This window comes from Photinus pyralis, unplaced genomic scaffold (assembly GCF_008802855.1).
Source record: "Photinus pyralis isolate 1611_PpyrPB1 unplaced genomic scaffold, Ppyr1.3 Ppyr1.4_LG6, whole genome shotgun sequence".
NCBI classification, from domain to species: Eukaryota; Metazoa; Arthropoda; class Insecta; order Coleoptera; family Lampyridae; genus Photinus; species Photinus pyralis.
In genome coordinates this window covers 38,602,782-38,626,268 of record NW_022170663.1, presented here as the reverse complement: position 1 = coordinate 38,626,268, position 23,487 = coordinate 38,602,782, and the positions used below count along the sequence as shown (strand labels likewise).

The 23,487-nt window shown below is 40.6% G+C and overlaps 1 protein-coding gene across 6 annotated transcripts in view; it reads left to right on the top strand.

The window, feature by feature from the left end:
• Nucleotides 1-18,953, top strand: part of LOC116174003 (transient receptor potential cation channel subfamily A member 1) — a 58,241-nt gene extending 39,288 nt beyond the window's left edge. The window contains exons 4-19 of one of the 6 annotated variants that reach the window (XM_031491772.1): nt 560-716; nt 3,109-3,199; nt 3,317-3,515; nt 3,563-4,210; nt 4,259-4,437; nt 4,489-4,768; nt 9,305-9,474; nt 9,525-9,669; nt 10,465-10,575; nt 10,622-10,891; nt 10,942-11,370; nt 12,464-12,739; nt 12,794-12,950; nt 13,117-13,167; nt 18,470-18,597; nt 18,648-18,953. In XM_031491772.1, the coding sequence (XP_031347632.1) occupies nt 560-716; nt 3,109-3,199; nt 3,317-3,515; nt 3,563-4,210; nt 4,259-4,437; nt 4,489-4,768; nt 9,305-9,474; nt 9,525-9,669; nt 10,465-10,575; nt 10,622-10,891; nt 10,942-11,370; nt 12,464-12,739; nt 12,794-12,950; nt 13,117-13,167; nt 18,470-18,597; nt 18,648-18,797 (3,441 nt within the window). In that variant the 3' untranslated portion in view covers nt 18,798-18,953. Of the gene's footprint in view, nt 1-356; nt 466-559; nt 717-3,108; nt 3,200-3,316; nt 3,516-3,562; nt 4,438-4,488; nt 4,769-9,304; nt 9,475-9,524; nt 9,670-10,464; nt 10,576-10,621; nt 10,892-10,941; nt 11,371-12,463; nt 12,740-12,793; nt 12,951-13,116; nt 13,232-18,469; nt 18,598-18,647 lie in introns of those variants that run through there. The other 5 variants (XM_031491776.1, XR_004146008.1, XM_031491777.1 and 2 more) reach the window with 5 other exon arrangements.
• Nucleotides 18,954-23,487: the final 4,534 nt, after the last annotated feature.

Here is a 23,487-nt window from a genome sequence, read left to right as displayed (position 1 = left end):
TTGCGAAAAAATGGAAACGTTTCTATGTGCCAATAGGGCAGAAATTTTATTTCTCCGTCACAAAATGTCGCATAATCAAGTTGATCGATAAAAAAATTAATCGCAGCAAAACATATTAGTTATTAGCTGTTAGTTACGGATAGTTCGCTAGTTTAGTCCCCAATTAGTGTATTAGGTCATAGGTGGTACACAAACCATAGCTTACGATTATGTAAACCCACTACATGCTGTTGGGAATAACCTGACCCGCTGGGCATTTGATCGGAACAAAATGAAAATTTAGGTGCTTCCAGTTTGTAGACAGCCGCGTTAGTGTAGATGTTTAGGGTTTTGATTTAATCGAGGGAATTTGTGGGATATGTTAACGCAATTAGGGCGGAAGCTGCGTAATTGGCAAATGACAAGACACAAAGTGATGTATAAATAATTGGCAACTAATTCCAACGCATGAAAAATTTAATGGAGGTATTTACATCTGCTGTGAATAAAGCCGTGTTAAACCACCTTTAATTAATATTCCAAAGTGCATCATTAACATTCATGCATCTTCCTTTCGCAGGCGGCGGAAAGCGGAAACTTAGAAACATTTCAACGGCTTTATTTCGCCGACCCAGCCCGATTGGTGATTAGGGATCCACGTGGCCGGACAGCAGCTCATCAAGCGGCGTTTAAAAATAGAACTAACATTCTGCAGTTTATATCTGCTCATGGTGGAGGTAAGTTACACAATCCTTCTAAAAAATTTATGAAATAGTTTTATTTATAAGCTACACTTGAATGTTTGCGGCCAATTGTAATGATATGTACAAAAGGTTTACGTGGAGATTTAAAAGACAAATAAAACGATTTCATTGCGACCGCAAATTTTACATACAAGATTCTGATCGAGAATTTCAATTGTAAATAGTACAAGGTAAGCGTCTTTTGCTGACACCGATGGAATGATTGAAAATTTGTTGTAAAGTTTGTCGTTCCATTTTTCTTGTCTTAAAGTTCTGGAGAAATTATTGATGAAAGCACAAGACAAACATAGGAAGTGCAAGAAGCAACTCTTCTCGAAGAGATCAATATAATAGAACTTGGCCAGAAAGATTCCGTTAATACGCTTACACTTCGTAAACTAATTACAATTAAATCAAGAAGAATGAATAAATTAAATCAAATTTTTCAGAAATTAAAATTCTTCGGAAATTTGACAGAATTAGAATCTTCCTACCGTCGCAAAATTAAAGTTGTACAAAAGTAGTTGCAGATTATACAAAAATTCTTTGGTGTAGGTTCCAATGAATTAGAAGGAGCGAACATTTTTAGATACATATAGTCTTGCTAAAAACGGAAATGGACTAGTGATTGACCAATAACGCGATACTCACATAGTATGGGCAAAAAAAACTTTAGAAGGTAATAAAGAGAAAAGCCTGGTAAATCTATGCTAATTATGTAACCAAAATCTTTGGAGAGACTCAAAGCTCGTAGAGAGAAAAAACAATTATAAAAGGAAAAATTCACCTACGAAATATTCTCCCAAAAAATTTTCCTCTGGAATATTCTGTTGCAAAAACACGGTCCACAAGGTGTACTCTCGGAATATTCCTCTCAACAAATTTGTCCCGGACAATTTCGTTCCAATCAAATCCGCCTCTGGAAGATTTGCGTTAGGAATATTTCGCCCCGAAAAATTTGCGGTCCGAAGATGTGACTTCCAAAGATTCGTTTCCGAAATAATCGGCTGGTAATTGCGCCCCCCGAGATATTCGCTTCCGAGAAAAAATGGCTAAATGGCTTTTAACTGGTGGAAAAAATCCGCAATGGCGCCAGTGAGACGTCGAAAGCAAATCACTAGAGAAAAATTTCTCCAAAAATATCACACGGCTATTAAAACCCTTACGTAACGACGAAAATGTCACTAAAGTTGGCAGCGTGTTCTTTACAAGTCCCGATTGAAGCTGTTTTTCAGTACAGAACCACAAAAAATACATCTGCACGTCCTCTAACGGTAAAATAAAGAACTATGTAAAAAAAACTCTACCAAAAAAGCTAACTACCAACTAGCTTACACGAGAAATAGGCACATGGCACATGGTAAAGTGTATTACTTAAACGTAATATTTAAAAATTTAATAGTGTTAAAGAAAGAACGTTACAGTTTCCCTGACACAATTGGTGAATAATTGACAATTTGCTCAAGTTCGGGCAATAATCAGAAGTTATTAGGAAGGAAACGTTTCTGGCTGCTCTAGGGGATCTGTCTATTAAGAGCTTTTTACGGCCCTTCAGTGTCGAAATCTCGGATGGACCAACTGAGGAAAAAAGGCTCGTAGTGGCGCATTTTATTTATTGAAAAATGCGCTAAAATGTGCACAAATTAAAATTTTTACCCCTCTTTTTGAGGAAAGGTGTAGGTGAGACATATCATATCTTACGAGAGCTGGAGTGGCATTCATGGCTGGTGTTGTTTCTGGTAGAGAAATTTTCTTGGAAGCCAAGATACCGCAGACAAATTTTCTGAGGATAAGTGTTGTGGGAGCAAATACACCTTAGGCAAGTTTTTTCAATATTCCCCGCTTGAATCTTCCGGAGGTGAATCTTTCTGAAGGTAAGTTTTCTTGAGAGTGGGGCGAAATTTCTGGGACGCATATTTACCGCTCACGGTTTCAATAAGGAGTGCAATGGATCAGACGGGATGCGAACGCTTTAGTAAATGTAGAATTCCGTACGAGTATATAAAAGTTAACACCCTCAAGAACCCTTCTCAGATACCTACACTCGCGAAGCTGGTTTTCATGCATGTTAGGTAGGGGATCCACGTAGTAATACGGTTGTCGAAGGATCAGTCTCTTTTGTTACTTTGAACGTGGAATATATTATATTTCGTCGTTTTAATTAACACATTGAGTTTCATTCACCATCAGGTGAAGTCCCAATGGGAGTTTCAGACTAAATGACAAAAACTCACAATTTTCGAGCGTATGGTGTGGAGGCGATTTAGAACTTTGTATGACTTAAGTCAATATATGAAGCTTGAAAGACAAGGGAAGCGTCATTTATTTGCGTGGTGGTGTCTGATGTTCACCTATCATAAGATTTGAATATCTTTTCATCTTTTAGACCTGAACATCCAAGACAATGTCGGAAACACACCCCTACATGTTGCCGTTGAAGCCGCATCCTTAGACGCAGTCGACTATTTATTAGAGGTGTAAGTACTCGCAATCTCACTTTTTCCTCACACCATCCGTTTGAACATATGTTCCATTAAACTTTATCAGCCGATTATCGTTTTACAATTCGTTTAATATACTTCCTCGCGAATTAGAGGAGTGAACACATCAATCCTAAATGAGAAAAAACAAGCGCCAATTCACTTGGTCACCGAGTTAAATAAGGTGAGCGTGTTGGAGGTGATGATGGCCAGGCACAAGAATAAAATCGATATTCAACAAGGCGGAGAACACGGACGTACTGCTTTGCATCTGGCGGCGATATACGATCACGAGGAATGCGCAAGGATACTGGTTTGTAGTCGTCGAGTTGCCACAGATAATCTTAGTCTCGTTTTCAGATCACCGAATTTGGTGCTTGTCCAAGACAGCCTTGCAATAACGGGTACTACCCAATCCACGAGGCCGCGAAGAATGCTTCGTCCAAGACGCTAGAGGTCTTCCTGCAATGGGGCGAATCGAACGGTTGCTCTCGAGAGGAGATGATCTCCTTTTACGACGCGGAGGGTAACGTTCCCCTACATTCTGCCGTCCATGGTGGCGATTTGAAGGCGGTGGAGCTGTGTATAAGATCGGGAGCTAAAATATCTATGCAGCAACACGATCTGTCAACTCCCGTACATTTGGCGTGCTCTCAAGGTGCAACCGAAATAGTGAAGATCATGTTCAAGCTACAACCCGAAGAGAAATTCCAATGTCTCCAGTCGTGCGATGTGCAGAAGATGACACCCTTGCACTGCGCAGCCATGTTCGACCATCCCGACATTGTGGAGTACTTAATATCTGAGGGCGCGGAGATTAACGCGCTTGACAAAGAGAAAAGATCACCGTTACTGCTGGGTGCGTCCAGAGGCGGCTGGAAAACTGTGCACACTTTGATCAGATTAGGGGCAGATATTAACGTTAAAGACATAAACCGAAGGAACATCCTGCATTTAGTTGTAATGAACGGTGGAAGGCTGGAGCAGTTTGCTAACGAAGTGAAGAAGGTGAGTTACCTTCGTCGGTATTATCGGCGCTTTACTATGCTGTTACAGTCCAAGTACCAGGGTAATTTGGTGCAGCTCTTAAATGAAAAGGATAACTCGGGATGCTCGCCGCTTCATTACGCGAGTCGGGAAGGGCACATACGCAGCTTAGAAAATTTAATTCAGTTGGGGGCGGTTATTAATTTAAAAAATAACAACAACGAGAGTCCCTTACACTTTGCTGCCAGGTCAGTACTTATTTTCGCCATTACTTTTACAACAGCAAAACAATTTTTCAGGTATGGCAGGTACAATACAGTAAAACAGTTGCTCGACTCGGAAAAGGGGACGTTCATTATTAATGAAAGCGACGGAGGCGGAATGACCCCTTTACATATCGCTTCACAGCAGGGGCATACGAGAGTTGTGCAATTGTTGCTTAACCGAGGGGCCTTGCTTCATAGGGACCACAATGGGAGAACACCTCTGCACTTGGCGGCGATGCATGGGTATACCCTGACGATCGAATTGCTGTTGTCAATACATTCACATTTATTGGACCAGACCGACAAAGATGGGGTGAGTATATTTTCAAATGTTATTGGTAAACTTTTAACCCAATGGGATCATCTAAAATTTTGTTTATTGATCAATCTTGTATTTTTCTGCCAATCAATTAAACGCGTGTCCATTTTAATGATTGGTATTTCATTCAATGCGTACCTACCCTTTAAAGTGCACTAGACCTTGGGGGTCGTAACACCGGAAGGGTTCGCTGCAAATTAGAAATTGTATTGATGTAACAAGTTAGTCAGAACTCGAGTAGTTTTAAGAAGCGTCAAGGAACCTGTAAATTGACCTGGTAAGAGACAAACTCCTTCGCACGGCACTGCAACAGGGACCACTGCACCAGCTGCCAGACGTTTTGGATTCGCTGGCAAAGGTAAGACTGGCAGTGGCAGTTTCCACGCTATAGGAGCAATGGTGGTCATACGCTATGATGCAGCGGTAGTACTCAGAGGAGATCGTCTTCCCTACAGAAGCTGAGGCAGACTTAGTTTTTATGCGGATGCACGATCTTTTATAATCCCTTTCTGTGGTAGGATATGTCAGTGTCAGCTGATCGAATTTTTACAAAAGCGGCAATGTGGGATCGATCGTTGCATGGACTTTGTGGCGTTGCCCCAGTACCCCCTCCCTTTTCAGTGACGGAGCCGCAAAATCGTGTCATTTGCTGTGGTGTTGATGGATGGGGATGTGATCTATGCCCTATGGTGCTGGGTTGGGGAGTTGGGTGCTGAATTGCTTGGTTGACGTAGTAAACCTGCACCGTTTGAGTAATGTTGGCGATGGCGTCCTCAGCTCGGCTGTAACGTCCAGGTTGGGTCTCTGTTGCCTGTTGTGTGGCGAGGTGACTTGGATGTTTGTTGGCAACCGATTGGACCAAATGAATCGCTGTTGTACCACCTAAGTTCTAGAAATGTCGACGGAACTGTAATGGCTTATGAACTTTCAATTGAAAAGGTATGCGTTTGTGCTGTGCTGTATTCCAGGGAGAGCCTGAGTTTCTTGAAATGTTTCCGGAGCTCCGTCGGCTCAGTATTTTGTTGCTGGTGCTTGTACTTGCTCCTTCTTAGTTCGCGGCCCCTACCGTTGATTCGTTGATATCTGCCATCTTGATTTCGGTGTTGACGTTTCGCCATCGACATATAGAGATGGACTGCACGTGCCAATACTGAGCGCGGATACTGCTTGTAAGAGAGAAGAGAAAACTAAAAGGCAAGCTCTCTCTATCGCGTTTCTGTTGGTCGCATTAAATCGACATTGATGTGGCGGCGCTTGTATTTCGCATGTCGATGGTATGATAGAGACCGCTTACCTTTTTATTTTCCCTTCTCTCTCACCTGCAGTATTTGCGCTTAGTATTGGCACGCGCAGTCGATGCGTTTAATTCACGTTTTTGACGTTTCACTTGTGGTTGCGCCGGTGCTCGCATTCACTCTATTTGCAGTGACGAGTGAGGGGCCTCAGGTCGTTATGATATTTCGACGTTATAGGAGCAGTAGTGTTCCTACGTTATGAAACGGCGGTAGTATCCAGAGGAGATCTTCGCTATAGAAGTTGAAGCAGACTTTTTATGCTCTTGCACGCTCTTTTATACCCCTTTCTGTGGTGGGGTATGTCACTCTCAGCTGATCGAATTTTTACATCGCAGTTAGCGGCAGTATTGTATCGTTGGTGACTAGTTTTACTTTTTACATTTACTCCATACGCAGGTGGTCGACACAAATATACAAAGAGAGCCACTTTGATTTGTTGAATTAAAGGACAAAATTTCTTTCTTATGTCTATTTATCACACACTTGAAACTTTTGTTGAAAAATTAACGTTCTAAAACGGTTCCATTATGCACTACAAAAATCTACGTAACTTTCTTTAGTAAACGGACAAACCACGTTAAGCTTTGAACGAACTCTAACTTAATTGCATCTGCACAGAATATCCTGATTGCGGCGAAACTGTGTCTTCAAATTACAAAAAAAGCCAATTACCTACCTGACAAAATTAGCGTACAAAAAGGTACCCGCTCTTTTCCCGTCGCGAGGTGAACAAGCTCCGTTTTTTTCTTTAATTTCGTATTTGTCACCACTTCCACTGACCCATCATACTCATACTTCCGCCAATTTCAACTGCAACACCAATAAGGAGCGCTTGAGTCTACGACGTCTTGAGATCTGCGCATGCGCCAAGTTCAAGATCATTCGATTCTGTTTTGTTTCTCGACTGAATCAGGTTGGTTGAGCAGAAACGAATATGTATCAGAAACAGGTCAGTTAAATAGAAACAGATATGTTCCTTAAAATCAGATCTTTTCTGTAGAAACAGCTCTTTTCAGTGGAATTGTTTCTGATAAAAAGACCTGTTTCCGTCGGCAAACAGGACCGAATTGAACGGTCTTGAATTTGGTGCGTAATGTGACTGCACCTCTGTGTATTCGCCTTAAAGCCAATAAACCATCGCGATAACAACGTTCTTATCGCACACGATCAGATAACACTTAAAGGTTCCCGACCAGATGTTCCTTAATATTAAACAACGCAATTTTTACTTCTTTTAAATAAACAGAATAATAAAAGTTAAACAAGAAATTATGAAATCAGAAGCAAATCTAAAATGGAAAAATAGGCACCAAAACAAGAAATTTCGATTAAATAGACCAATCCTACAGGTTTAAATTAAGTTAAAACATTCGGACATACAGCATGGCGCGTTATTATCTTCGATACTATTTCAGCCTAAATGACGTCGTTTACACAACAATAAATATCCGACTTGTAAACGGTAAATTAGAATGATAATAATAAAGGAACATTAGAAAGACGCCATATTGCAAACCTAAGCTATTTTTAAAAAATGACAAATTATGCATTTCAAATTTTATAAAGAAAAAAAAGATTCGTATGTGAGTATTGCATTGAACTATACAAGGTCATTCTTGATGAGCGTCAGTTAGAAAGATATGGAGAAGCTTTGAAAATGAAACTAAACTGATGTCCTTTAGGGGTTTTGGCACATGATTAATTGAACTAAAATATTTTCAAGATGGCGCCACTTCCGCAAATATCGGAAGTAGCCATCAATTTTGTTTTTTTAAATAGGGACCCCCTATTTTTTCTACATTTTCGGATTCTACGTCGTTTGGAGTACAACGATACCATAGTTGACACTTTGCTTCAAGGGCTTCGTCGATATTCAAGTTTTTATGTCAAAAATTGAATTTGCAGGGGTAATTTTAAAAATTTATTATTCGAAAACGGTGAGAGATATTGCAACACAGTTTTCACTGCTTTATTAAGGAAAGATCGAATTTTCTATGGTATGCGTAACCGTCTAAAAAAGTGAGACTACGTCACTTTTTTCAAAGCTTTCAACTTTTAAATTTTTAAATATTCGTAACACCATTTTTTCAAATGGCACCCCACATTTTTTCTTCACTGTTGTTTTCCTTTTTCCGAGGCCTTTAATTTGATAGAAAATGTCAAAGGATGATGATGTGCAATCCATTTTTGACGTGCTACTTCAATTTCAGTTTATAAAAAGAATTTCATTTCAATGCTTTTCTAAATAAGAAAGTTGGAACTGCGCATGCGCAAACCTAAACTTTGAAACTAATGTTTCCATTGTTCCAAGCGCCTAAGTATCAAATTTCATTTAAATGCTTCCATAGATAAAAAAGTTGACACTGCGCATGAGCAAAACCAAATTTTGAAACTGGCGTTAGATTTTCCTTTATTCTTAGTGCCTATGTATCAAATTTCGTTTAAATTCTTCCATAAATAAAAAAGTTGACACTGCGCATGCGCAAAACCAAATTTTGAAACTGGCGTTAGATTTTCCTTTATTCTTAGTGCCTATGTATCAAATTTCGTTTAAATTCTTCCATAAATAAAAAAGTTGGCCCTGCGCATGCGCAAAACCAAATTTTGAAATTGGCGTTGACAAGCTAGAGTCAAGGAGCAAGTGCTGTTATTTCGTGGGCTATGGTTATGGGACGGAAGAGAATCAGAAACGCTCTCCAGAAAACAAAATAAGCGTTGACCAACCAGCGGATTTGATGACGAAGGGATAACCACTCGTCACGTTTAAGAAGCATTGCTTGAACTTGGGCATTCAATAGTGATAAGCTTGAAGAGGAGTGTTGGGATCAAACTGATCGCTATTGTTTTTACGTGTATTTATTCATAAACTGCCCCACCTCGATATTGAGCTATCTTGACAGTTGATCGTTGAGTTAATAAATATATTGACTATTAAATTGCCATTGCACCATAACTTACTGTGTTTATGAAAAGATACATTATGTTTCTAATTTGTGAACTCTAAAGGGTATTCGAAGTTAGTGAAAAATAGTTCAACATTGGAGAGAATTCACCAAAATTAATAAAACCATCCGGAAGAACTTGTTTTTTTAGACACATCTAAGGGCTTAATTATACGATTACACGGAAGAGCTCTGTATCTACATTTACCTCACAAACTGAGGTATGAACAAATTTTAGTTTCGACTTGTTTCCTTCCAGGAAAAATATTATTAATTACATATTAATTTTCCAGAATACCGCTTTGCATCTAGCCACAATGGATAGCAAACCGACAGTAATCGCCCTCTTGTTATCCATGAAATGCAAGCTATTGTACAACAAGCATGGAATGAGCGCAGTGGACTACGCCATCCACTACAAGTACCCGGACGCAGCGTTGGCTATGGTAACGCACGAAGACAGGTAACCGCCAACTTTTCCAACGAAACCTTGGAGTTAACGCCTCGTTTCAGATCTGTAGAGGTCCTTGCACTCAAATCCGACAAACATCCGTGCGTCACTTTGGCTCTGATTGCCGCAATGCCTCGCGTTTTTGAAGCTGTTCAAGATAAGTGCATCACTAAGGCAAACTGCAAAAAGGATTCGAAGTCGTTTTACGTTAGTATTTCAAATACTGTTTGGTAGAAGGTATTTTGCGCTACCATTCGCCTTTTTTTGTGGAACTCTGTGATTTGCTGCACAATTCGAACCCATCGACTTGTTACACTGTACCACGGTACGCCCCCTGACATTTTAACGTCGCTTGCGCTGTCTCCCAATCCATGGCTTCAAGTCGATCTATGTAAAAATAATTAAAAATTTAAGGGACACTTTGCTACCTCCAATTAAATGGTAAATAATCCATTACGATGCATGCGGATTCAAATTTGTAGATCGGAGTTCGTGCATTGGTACTGTAGGCCAAATAGCCCTTTTGGCATTCTCGTTAGCGATGAACCGAATTGCATGAAATTCAAACTGGGCATAGCTTTAGCGATATAATGCGCAATGTCAAAAGTTGAGCCTGATCCATTCAACATTCACAGTACCTTTTTAGCGCATTTTTGCAAATTTACATTACAGACTGGAATATACAATACAGCGCTGGTCACGACGCCATTTTCTCCTATTATAATAATTAAAAATTTAAGGGACACTTTGCTACCTCCAATTAAATGATAAATAATTATGTTACGTTTTCCACGCTAGCTACCTATTTTAAAGTAACAATAAATCAAAATACCTTTGTTGGTAAATTAGTGGTTAAATCCCGATAAACAGAGATTAAAATTTACCGCCCGAAAATTGCGCAGCAAGTCACAGCACAACAAGTGCCGTTACAAGAACAGTCGATGGGATGCTCACAATACCTTCTAGTAATGTGAACAGCTCGCTTTTAACTAGCAATTTCAGATTAAGTACAGCTTCACCTGCTTGGAGTGTCCCGAATTCTACGCAAACATGGACGGGAAGACCGGAGAAGCTTTGAGCATTTCAAAACCAATTCCACTACCGGCCTTGAATGTAAGTACCATACAATGTTGTACGAGTGACACTAATGTTGCTCCAGGCAATGGTGAGCCATGGAAGAGTCGAACTCCTAGCGCACCCGCTCAGTCAGAAGTATCTGCAGATGAAATGGAATTCCTACGGGAAATACTTTCACATTGCAAATCTCCTATTCTACTCCATATTCCTGAGTTTCGTCACTTGCTTCACATCACAGCTGATGGCTCACGAGCACCCACCTGTCGATTTCTACCGCCAGTTTTACATGCCTGGAGGACACCACTTCCCACAGTCGACGATGTGGAAGGAAAAAATGAATAGAACCTACGACGTATGTAGAGAAACCTAGGGAAAGAGCAATGTTCCATTCTTATATTTCAGGAGTACTTGGCCAGTAGCAAGACCGACATACTGAAGGTGAAGGTAACCCCAATGATGTACATTAGCGCCATGGGTATAGTGGTGTACATCGGCCTAAGCTCGGTGCGCGAGCTTATACAGTTATACCAGCAGAAATTTCTGTACTTCATGGACCCGACGAACTTAGTCTCTTGGCTGCTGTACATTTCGGCGTCGATCATGGTGTTTCCGTTATTCGGCGGCACCATTACAGAACTACAGTTCTCATTCGGATCGGTATCGATATTTTTGAGTTGGCTAAACCTGCTGCTTCTACTGCAGCGGTTCGATCAGGTCGGCATCTACGTCGTCATGTTTTTGGAAATTCTGCAAACGCTGATAAAGGTGTTGATGGTGTTTTCAATTCTAATTATAGCCTTCGGACTTGCGTTTTACATACTGTTGTCAAGGGTAAGTGCTTCAAACTTTTAATGCGTGGGGATTTTGGATAATAATTGGTTACCCTCCGCATTAAACCTCTTCAAAAATATGACACACGCGAATTTTCATTTGCCTGTATCCAAAACTATATATTCAACTATTAATTTTGAAAGATGATTGCTCGTTGATATAAAATAGTGCGATCCTTATGGAAAAGATGGTGCACGAAAGCTGGACAATACCGAAACAAAAAATTAGATGTTGCAATTTTCTTGAATCTTCCTCGTTCAATTAGGTACTTTTTATTCTATGGAAATTATGTATCGGGCAACAAACTTTCTATTTATATCGACTGCACTAAAACTACGCCTTGAAGAACACGAGTTATTATTAGAACTCTTAAAAAGGCAAATCGAGTTCAAGGCTAAACCTCGAAGCTAATCAATTTTCACTTTTGAATTGTAACTTTTATTAATCAAAACGCCATAATTAGCTTCAGAACGGCAAGTGAAATTCTTTCTGCGTGTTATAATTTTATAACTTTATGCGATGGTTCTTTCCCAACACAAACTTGCACATATGCTTATTTGACGAAAAACAGTTTATTTCCACAGCTTTTTTCGTAATTCAGATACCTATAGCTTTTCTTGAATTTGGACTCATGAGCGGGTATTTTTTCTACTAATTTTTTTGCCCTACGCCGTTGTGTTACTTTCAGCTGCACAGTTGACGCTCCGTAGCTCAAAACCGAACAAATGAAAAAAAATCTCCCCGGAATAATCCCTACCTATTTTTTTATGAATTAATTAAGTGAACCTGTTTATTACTTTCTGTCAATTGAGGTTATTTTGGTAGTTTGATTTGCTCTTGCATATAAATAACTGACACGCACAAACGCTCCTGTGCTATCAAGTTTCGAAATCACTATTCAACAAACATGAAGGTTCTTTCACTTTTCTTTGAGCACGGAATCAGTACATATACAGGACTTAAGAAATAAAACGGAGCATGTATAGACGCTAAAGTTGCTAATTCATTCGTCATATAAAAGCTACTAGACCAAAATCCCTACCTTGTCTTTCTTCACCTTTGACATCATAATCATCCGACAATCCCATTGCAGGGAGAGCACCTTTCATTTCGCACAATCCCGATGTCGTTGATGCGCGCCTTCTCCATGATGCTCGGCGAGATCGACTTTCTCGGCACGTTCGTCGAACCCTACTATCTCAGAAAAGAGGATGGCAGAACCTTACCGTTTCCGATTCCGGCGTTTCTAATCCTCGGCGTGTTCATGGTACTAATGCCGATCCTCCTCATGAATTTGCTTATCGGTCTCGCGGTTGGCGATATCGAATCTGTTCGGCGAAACGCTCAACTGAAGCGTTTGGCAATGCAGGTAAGTAAGTCCACGGTTGTTCGGTCGCGATAGATGCATTGAGTAACTCTATAGGTGATATTGCACACCGAATTGGAGACCAAACTTCCCAAGATGCTATTAGAGAAGATCGACAAGAGCGAACTAATCGAGTTTCCCAACAATACAAAGTGCAAGTTGGGTTTCTTCGATTCGATAATTCGCAGATTTGGTAATCCGTTTTCCGACGATGGTAAGCGAAAACTTGGTATAGGTCATTACCTTATATATACTTCTTGGTGTCGTTAATTTGCTTACAAGTTATGAGGCTGTATTTTTGCTACAGCCCCAGTACTGATAGATACCTCTAAACTGACATTGATCAAACCAGATGCATTTGTAGCATGTTTTCTTTACAGGCAACAAAGAGTTGTATTTACCCAATCAAAAGAAAAAGCCAGGTGGTACTGGTAGGAGCATGATTTTAGTGTGTGTATACACTCGTGTCGTTTTGCATGTACTCGTCTGTGAAATGTAAGTGTAAGTGTACGAAACCATTACGCACCTTTCTCGTTTTTATATGAGTGAGCATCTGAGCAATGCACCAGTTGAGTAAGGAACCACAATAAGTCACTTTTCGTAAAATGTTAATATTTTCTTCTCAACTATGCACTGTACCATGCACCAGCGCAAAATTACTATAACTCATATCTCAAATTGTATTTGGATTCCCTTGGGCTTATGGTAAATGATCACAAGCTTCTTTCACTTACAATCAATCGTAAAACCACCAAGTTTCAAGTCTCTAGAACTCTATTCAAGGCAGACGAGCGGACACACTGGTGGACAAAAGTACGATTTTAAGAAGAGCTTGTAGGATTATATCTAAACTAGAATAAATATCTAGAAAATATTTAAACATACCCTAAATAAAACACCTAAACTCGGGCTCGATTTAACTCAACACTCCATGACCAGAAGCAAGAGGAATGTGCACGTCCGAACATTCCGACTTTTCCAACTGAATGGCAATAAACGTGTAAACAAATATAGAAAACCAGCTCCTATGTATGGCTATAGCATGTGCAAAACCAAATTTTGAACCTGGTGTTAGTGTTGCTTTTATTTAAAGTGTATATGTATGAAATTTCATTTAATTGCTTCCATAAATAAGAAAGTTGGGACTGCACATTATGCATAAAACCAAATTTTTTTTAGTCCAAGTGGTCAATTTCATTTAAATGTTTCCATAAATAAGAAATTTGGCACTGCGCATGCGCAGAACCAACTTTTGAAACGCGTTAAATTTGCTTTTATTCCAAGTGGCTATGTATGAAATTTCATTTAAATACCTTCATAAATAAGAAAGTTTGCAATTTGGTTTATAAATGGTCGAGATGCGAAAAGGGCAATGTGATTAGGATTAACTTTCGAGTTTCATATGGCTAAAGCTAAACGGAGGTGTCAAAAGGGCTTTCTTTATTTTTTGGCCTTATTGCCAATTCACGAACTCCGATCTACAAATTTGATTATCATTCGACATATCGTGCTAACGGATGGACGGACAGAGGGACAGACACATCAAAATTATACACTCGCTAGGAGCTCGTGAATAAGTGTAACTTCTATTTGCGGATCAAGCGAAGTCCGCCCACCAAGTCGAATCGAGTCGGTGAGGCAAATCGTCATCGGAGTGTTAAACTGGTCAGTCGAATGTGGCCGGTGGATCATGTGGTCTCTGAGGATTAAATCGGATCGGCAAGTAAAATTGGAGTGGGACGTGTCTTGAGTCAGACATTTTCCTTCTAAAAGGGAAGCGAATATGAGATCGTGGTCAAGTCACATCGTGGAATTGAGTCGGATACACGGATCAAGTCGACTTTGAAGGCTAAATCACATCAATCAATGGAAATGCGTTCACAGATCCTTGTCAATCCAAGTCGAGTTTATCTTGATTCGGGGGTTAGATGGGGTCTGTTTTGTAACTGAAGGGTCAGAGTAACATCGGCGAGATTATTACTTTTTGGCGGATCAATTTTACCAAGTTGAGTCGGCGAAACAAATTGGATGCAGGATTTACATTCGATCGATAAAAAACCGAACGCAAAGTTGTCGTTGGGCCAGTCGGGTGTGGTCGTTTAAGAATTAGTTCTGTATGAGCCCCAGAAGATCGCTGCTTTAATCCGTGGATCACATTAAGTCCAGGGATCAAGTCGAATCAGGTCGGGCTTGAGAATTAAATTGGATCGGCAACTAAAATCGGGTACGTGGATCTAGTCTATCGGCCTGTGTCGGTGTTCAATCGGTTTGACCAGTCTGGTTTCTTAAATGTCAGTTTGATCTGATCGTGGAGATTATTTCTATTTGCGAGTAAATTCAAATCTAAGAATTAAGTCGACTCGGATCGAGGAGTCATGACAGGTACAGCCGGGTACACTGGCCGCTTAAAGGACACTCAAAATCTTCGCGTGTGAGAATCCTGACCTCTTTTCTCTGAAGGAAGAGAATAACCTCGCCTATACGTGCTTAGATAAAACTAAGTTGACGAGTCGGGCCAGAGGATTAAACAGTATTGGCAAATAAAACCTGGTCCAATAATCTCGTTGGATTCGTAGATCAGTCGGGTTCACGTGTCGAGTCGGTTAATCGACCCCGCGCGTGGGAGACGGATGGAATAGTTCCAGGTCTGGATCGAAAAGTAAAAACGGACACGGATCGTGGCTTGCCGAATCTGCACCTACGAACATCGTAACTTTTTTCACCTGTTCGTGATCGTTTCTGGGTGTCTGCAAAAGCCCAAGGATCTGGTCATGTCGGCAAGTAAAATCGCATCTCGTCAGGCCACAAGGGCCAGTCAGGTTTGCAAGTCAGCTTCCTTTTTTTTAAAATTGGGAATGAGGAAATGCCTGCTGCACCCCCTGCTGTAGCGTAATGGCGTGCCTCTATCCAGGGGGAGTGTGGGGCTTGCACCCACTGAAACCCTTCTCCCAGTTCCCCAACGTAGCGGGTATCACCAATTGTATTCTTCCGCTCGTGTGGGGGGGGGGGCTGCCTTACTGTTCTCTTCTCCTGGCCTCTATTTCTCTCGTCCTTATGACCGGCGTGATGAAATTATCAATTTTCTTCCAGCTGCTCTCTCTACCGTCTATAACACTGTCTTCCTCTATTGGATCCCATCTCTGACACTCTAGTACCGCGTGTCCTGGTGAGTCTCTCCCTCCGCAGTCCTCACATGTGTCGTCTTGACACTTTTTGATCCTATGAAGGTATGGTGCGTTTACACCATGTCCGGTCAGGAACTGTGTTAGGTGGAAATGTACTTCCCCATGTTTCCTCTTATGCCATTTTTGGACGTCTGGGATTAGCCTACTAGTCCAGGATTTCCTATTTCTCCACTCCTCCTGCCATCGGGCCAAGGTCTCTTCTCTAGTGCCCCCTTCTGCTCTCATCTCAGCTTGGATGTGTAGCGGTATTTCGCCCGCCACGACGCAAAGGTCTTTATTGATTTCTGTTCGATATGCCGAGACTATTTTCAGGGTCATTATTCTCTTGACCTTCTCCAGGTTTTCCTTACGATCCTCAGCTTAGCCGCTTTTCCCCACACTTCCACTCCGTATAGTATGGCGTTGGTAACCGCAGTGCTAATGACTCTTCTCTTGCCTGCGCTTGGCCCCCCTACGTTTCTAAACAGGCATTGTAACTTCTTCGCCATGGCCTTGGATTTTTCGGCCCGATTTCTTATATGATTGACAAATTTTAAACTGCTGTCTATCGAGACGCCTAGAATCTCTATTTCCCGCTCCACCTGCACGTCTACGCCCCCAATCCTCACGGCTTCCTGGGGTATTTTCCGTCTCCCTACTATAGCCGCCGCCTTAGACTTTTCCCTCACTAGCTTTAACTTGTTCAAGCTCATCCACGTGTCTATTGCTTCTACGGTGGTGTCAATTCGTCGCTTCGCCTCCTCCAGTTTCCTGTCCGTAGCCACTATGGTGAGGTCATCCGCGAAGGCGACTATTTTGACCTTCCTCGGCACCCTCATGCTCACTACTTCATCATACACAATGTTCCACAGCAGGAGTCCCAGTACTGAACCCTGCGGAACGCCTCCATCAACTTCTACATGACATGTATTTCCCGAGGGTAGCCTCACCTTTACTGTCCGATCTGTTAGATAAGTATAAATAAGTTTAACCATTAACTTCGGAGCTCCCGTACTCTCTACGGCCCCCACTATCACTTCCGTGGGCATACTATTAAACGCATTCTGGACGTCTAGGGATGCCATTAACACCACCTCCCTGGTCCGCCACGTTCCGCCTTGGCCGTCCTGGCAGTCTCTACGAGGCTTCCTTTGTTTCTCTCCCTTTCACGAAGCCATATTGGTTTGGGGAGGCATTCCATATAGATTTTATTCGTGCCGCAACTACCCTCTCGAATAGCTTCCCCAGGCGACTCAATAATGCTATTGCTCGAAAATTTCCCCAGTCTTTCTTTGGGATCAGGACAACGTCTGCCTTCTTCCACATTTGCGGGTACTCCCCTTCTCTCATAACTGTATCGAAGGCGGTGGTCAACAACTCGGGGTCTTTCTTGGCCACCAGAGCCACGTAATCCGCGGGAAATCCGTCCGCCCTGGAGCTTTTTTCCTTGGCATCATCTTCGCTGCCTCCATGATCTCGTTTTGGTCGACTTTTTTTGGGGTCTGTAGATCCTCCATCGTCATCCGCCATTCCGGTTTTATTCTTAGTGGAAAAAGTGTCTGGAGCTGTTCCTCGATTTAGGTAAAACTCCAATGGAAACAACAGCAGCGAAGCTATGGAATGGCTACAAAAGGTGAATACCAGCGGAATGCTACACAACTGACCAGAAGAACTAAATTGTAAACTGCAAGAATCCACTTAATGTGGCGATTAGGGATTGGTTTCACGACTTAGAAGGGTGAAAATCCGTTCGTGGCCAGAATTTGAATTCGAGTTCAAGGCAACTTTTGTCTTACGTGAAAGTGTGACAGTCTGGAGAAACGAGTACAAACACAATGTGAAGATGTTGAAGTGTATTTCCATGAAAGATTGTACAACGCGTTAAATTTAATTTTCAGCGAATGTAAAGAGCAAATTGTGTCAGGATTGACACAGAAAATTCCGGGTTTAATGGTCAAGGAACATAGCGATGCCAATGATATATTGCATGATATCGTACTCCTGCAATGAGTAACACGAACCGGCGAGATATAAAAAAGGTGGCAAACCGAAACCAGCAGTGCGATGTTTCAATTGTGCGTCCGAAGGACATTACGCCAATGAATGTCCGCGTCCGAGAGATTATAATGCGGGTTATAACCGGGTCATACAAAGGAGAACTGCACGATACGGAACCGACTGGTAATGAGCACACCTAAAAATAAACTTGAATTTGAAAAAAAATTGAATAATTTCAAGCAAATCTCTCAATAATGAATGCTTCAGGTTTCTTTGGTACCACTATTTCAACCCCTCCGGTTCTCACAATTAAATTTGTTCAAGATATAACGGTTTTCACCTCCTTTGATGCCGATTTCTATTATTTGGTTGCAATTTTGACAGCTCTTTTTTTAAACAGAGAAACCACGAGTCCCGAGCATTGTCTTTACAAGACACATCAAGCAACGATAATCATAAAATGGCATTTCATTTTTGCTAGCTTGCACGAACCCGTGTGGAATGGTTTTCAGACACCTTCTGTAGTAGCATACGTTCACCATTCCTATAGTAACACGGTTTCTCCGTTTAGGACTGGATCTGATGATCGAAAGCAACGAAGACTTTATCGCGAATGAAATAGAAAAGACAAAAAGAAAGCTAAGAGACATATCCTCAGCGTTAGAAACTCAGCAACAACTGTTGCGCCTAATTGTGCAAGTAAGTACATCACAAAGTATGCAAAAAATGTGTACGTTTCTTTGTTGCAGAAGATGGAGATAAAAACTGAAGCGGACGATGTCGACGAGGGCGTCTCGCCGAATGAAATTACTCAATCGGCAGGGTCGGGCAAATGGACATCTCCAAATATACGTAAAAAGCTACGGACGGCGTTGAGTTTTAATAAACCGTCGCCCTAGGATCTTTATATGTTTGTAACTCACTAGGTATATTAGAAATGGATCTCTATATTTTTGGGCAGAAATTATATTTTGTAAGAAATTGGAAAGCGACTTAGCGTCGTAACATGTTTGTATGTTCCCTTTGAAACTGTCTGTGGTACCTAAATGTTTAAATTTTTTAAATGTAATAAAAAAATATGAAGAATTGTGCTTCGTTTGTATATACTCTTATAACTAGCTTGCCCGTCCTGTGGCGTCAGATCTTAAAACTCGATCTGCATTGTGTTGCTTTTATAGAAACGTGTCCATTTTTATCGAGGATGTTCCTGCTAAGTAAATACAGCAGCGGGAGTAGTTATCGGAAAAATATAAGATGGATATCGGACTACCCGTCTTTTAAGCGCGCACATTTTGAACGCCGTCTGCCGGTTTTTTCTACAACTCATTAACCATGAGCATTCAAACTTCAATACTCATTAATTCAAGTAACCCCTAGTCTAATTGGAATTTTTCGACGCAACAACTGTTGTTGATATCTACACCTCGGCATGTCTGCAAGACTGATAACGAGTAAACAAATCGATTTGTAACTCATTTCTATCCTGGTTTTTTATTGGAACAGAGTATTTATCAAGTACAAAAGTTTAATGCTTGTTTAGTCCGATACACTTAACATAAAATATATATGTTACAATACAGCCATTTTGGCTAACATCAACGAACGTACATTTTACAATACGAACATAAGCGACATCTATGATGCCTATAACCATAACGTCAATGTTTTAAATCTGGTTATACAAGATGCTTCAACACTTCCCCTGATTTAAAACATTACAAAATATAAATTAACATAATTTAAATTTGAAGTCCTAACCCTCGTGAACACCAGTTGTGTTTTTCTCTCGGTAGTGATTTTGTTAATATATCAGCGACCATTTCTTCTGTGTTGATTTTGTGAATTTCGATTTCCTTTTGGGCAACTGCTTCACGGGTAAAATGGTGTTGAATGTCAATGTGTTTGGTTCTGGCGTGAAACACACTGTTCTTACTCAAGTCAATAGCACCTTTATTATCACAATAAATTTTGATGGGGTCGTCACAGTTTGGGAGTTGCAATTCTCGTAGAAGCCTTCGTAACCATATGGCTTCTTTCGTTGCCTGGGCCAGCGCCATATATTCCGCTTCGGTTGTAGAGCACGCTACAGTTGGTTGCTTTTTGCTTTGCCATGTAACTGCGCCACCAGCAAGTAAAAATGTGAATCCCGTTGTGGATTTCCTATCGTCAGGGCATCCAGCAAAGTTTGAATCACAGTATCCAATAATTTGCGGGTTTCCAGAGGATGAATACTTCAATGTTGCTCCTGTGGTGCCACGCAGATACCTCATAACACGCTTTACGGCTGTCCAGTGATTTGGACCGGAATTTGAGCAATATTGGCATAAAACGCCTATGACGTATGCCAGGTCTGGTCTAGTAGCCCTCGTAGCATACAGTAATTTGCCAACAGCACTCTGGTAGACAGAAATTTCAGCTTCTTTTCGCTTGTTATTTTCTGAAACTTTGCAAATTTTGTTATTAACATCATTAGGAATACAAACAGGTTTACAATCATGCATGTTAAATTTTCTTAAAATAGTTTCAACATAATTAGATTGTTTTAACAATGTAACACCTTTATCTCTATCACGTTGAATTTCAATGCCAAACAATATTGCATTTTACCAAGATATTTCATTTCAAACATTTGCATCAATTGTTGTTTAGTCAAATCTATTAGTTTTATAGAATTTGATAACAATATGAAATCGTCAACATAAACTGCTATTACAACAATTTTGGAATTTGAAAATCTGTAATAAACACAACAATCAAAAGTTGAACAATTGAAACCAATTTCTTTAAGTTCATTGTCTAACTTTTTATACCACGCACGTCCTGATTGTTTTAATCCATTTACAGCTTTTTGAAGTCGACAAACGAGTTTACTTTCACTTCCCCTTTCATTGGAGACTTCCAAACCTTCAGGAATTGTCATATAAATTTCCTCTTCAATTGTTCCTTGTAGAAAAGCAACAACTGCATCCAGGTGATGAATGTCCCAATTGTAATGTCGCTATTGCTAACAAAATACGTAAAGTTTCATAACGAACAACAGGTGAAAATGTTTCAGTGTAATCTAGTCCCTCCTTTTACGAATATCCTTTGGCAACAAGTCGAGCCTTATAACGATTAAGAGTTCCATCGGAATTACATTTCAGCTTAAAAATCCACTTTGACTTAATTGGAATTCGATTTTCTGGTAATTCGGTAACTGTCCAAGTACGATTTCGTTCATGAGCTTGCAATTCTTCTTCAATTGCCCCTTTCCATTTGTCAGCATCAGGTCTACTCAATGCTTCTTGTAGGTTGAGAGGAGCATCTAAAAATTCTTCCTCAGTATTACTTATAGCAACTTGGCATCGGTGCATTTTGGGAATTTCGACTTCACAATCATCGTAACGAGAAGGTAGACGAATTTGACGGATTGTCCTTCGTGACGTTTCCGGAATTGACGCTTCAGCTTCTACTCGTACTTCAGATTCGGTTTCCTTTTCAACTTCGTGAACTTCGGGCTGTACTATCCTACTAGTGGTACTCGTGCAAGTTGTATCATCTTCGTAAAATGTAGAATTGCCCATCTTTACGGGAATTATTTCATTTTCAACTTCGTTTTTGAAATTTTCTATGAAGATTACATCTCGAGCTTCAGTAACTTTGTGTGTGACAGGATCTATCAGCCGATACCCTTTACTGGTTACACTATAGCCAACAAAAATCTTTTCTTCAGATTTATCGTCAAGTTTAGAACGATTTGCTTTGGGTATGTGCGTAAATGCACGACATCCAAATGTTCGCATATGACTTAAATCAGGCTTTTCGCCCGTCCACGCTTTAAATGGTGTCATGTGTGAAACAGCAATTGTTGGACTACGGTTTTTACAATAATTTGCGGTACAAACAGCTTCCGCCCAATATGATTTGTCGAGGTTTGCTTCCGTTAACATAGCCCGTGCCTTTTCGATTAGTGTACGATTGCAGCGTTCGGCTACTCCATTCTGCTCAGGGGTGTGAGCAATTGTTAATTGATGATGGATTCCTGTTTCACTAAAAAATGTCTCTAATTGTTTGTTAACGTACTCACCGCCACGATCCGAACGTATAGCTTTTATTCGTTTACCGGTTTGATTTTCAATGTATGTACGAAATTCTGAAAGTTTAGTAAACACTTCATTTTTAGTTTTTAGAAACGATACAAATGTCATTCGCGTGTAATCGTCAATAAGAGTAAGTACATACCGCGCACCTCCTATCGAAGGAACGTTCATTGGCCCGCACAGATCGGAATGCAGTAGTTCAAGCACCTCTGTTGCCCGATGTACTTTCTTCTGTGGAAAAGGCAATCGATGTTGTTTACCCTTAATACATGAAACACACGCTTCCATTGTTCCTGAGTATTCTAAACCTTGTACCATGTTGCGTAAACGATCAAGTCCGCCACAACTTAAATGTGCAAGCCGTCGATGCCAGAGCATAATCGGATTAACGGACGATACTGCTAATGCGTTTAATTTGACGGTATCTAAAAAATATAAGTTGTCTCCATGAGCTGTACCTGTGGCGACAATTTTTCCTGTTGCCTTTTGTACCATTTTACATTCATGAGCATCGAAGATCGTAATTATACCTTTATTTCTAGCCAGGTATTTTACTGAAATCAGATTTGTGGTTAGTTCGGGTACATACAGAACATTGTTGATTGTTAATTCAACCATGCAGTTATCTCTTGAAATGTTAACTAAAACAGAACCTTTGCCTACACTCGCAATTGTAGCGCCGCCAGTTTTTACTGGACACTTGGGTTCTTCTTGGTAATTATGCAACCACTCTTGATGGGATGTCATGTGCATATCGGCACCGGAGTCGATGATCCAAGGTTCACTGCTCGTTCCGCGTTCAGTACTCGATGAAGATGAAGCTATCCATGCCTCCCTTACTTTAATGGTTGATGCACTTCCAGATGAGCCTCTTTTACTTCCTTGTGTACTTGCATTGGTCTGCTTCGCTCCCGTTGCCCCTTTGTTTGGACAAAATTTTGCCTTATGCCCGAATGCTTTACAATAATTGCATTTCCCTTTAAAAGTATAGCCTTTGGTTGTCGTATTACCCCTCGTTTTCATAATTAAAGCATTTTGCGATGGTGGTGTCATCTTCACATATTCAGCTTGCAGTTTTTCACATACCAGGTCCGTTGTTAATTCCATAACGCTGTTTTCTAGTGCCATTGTCAAAGGACGAAAGTATTCAGGCAAATTGGTGAGTATATTGGCCGCAACCGCTTGATCTGGATAAGCAGGTAAAATTGCCCTCATTTTACTACCAATTGTCTTCATTTTCTCTAAGTATTCTGCCATGTCTTTGCAATTTTCAAATCTTGTTGCAAACATTTCTTGATTCAATGAAATAAAACGGTTAGGATTAGTGTCGGAATATAATTTGTTGAGTCGTTCCCACATGTCCTTAGCTTTTTCACAATGTTGAATATCTTTAATTATGTGACTCTCTACACTACTAACTATTGCAGATCTTGCTCGTTTGTCTTTGACATGATCATCAACAGTGCCTAGACAAAGTTCAAATAAATCACGATCCTCTAAGTGGTACCTT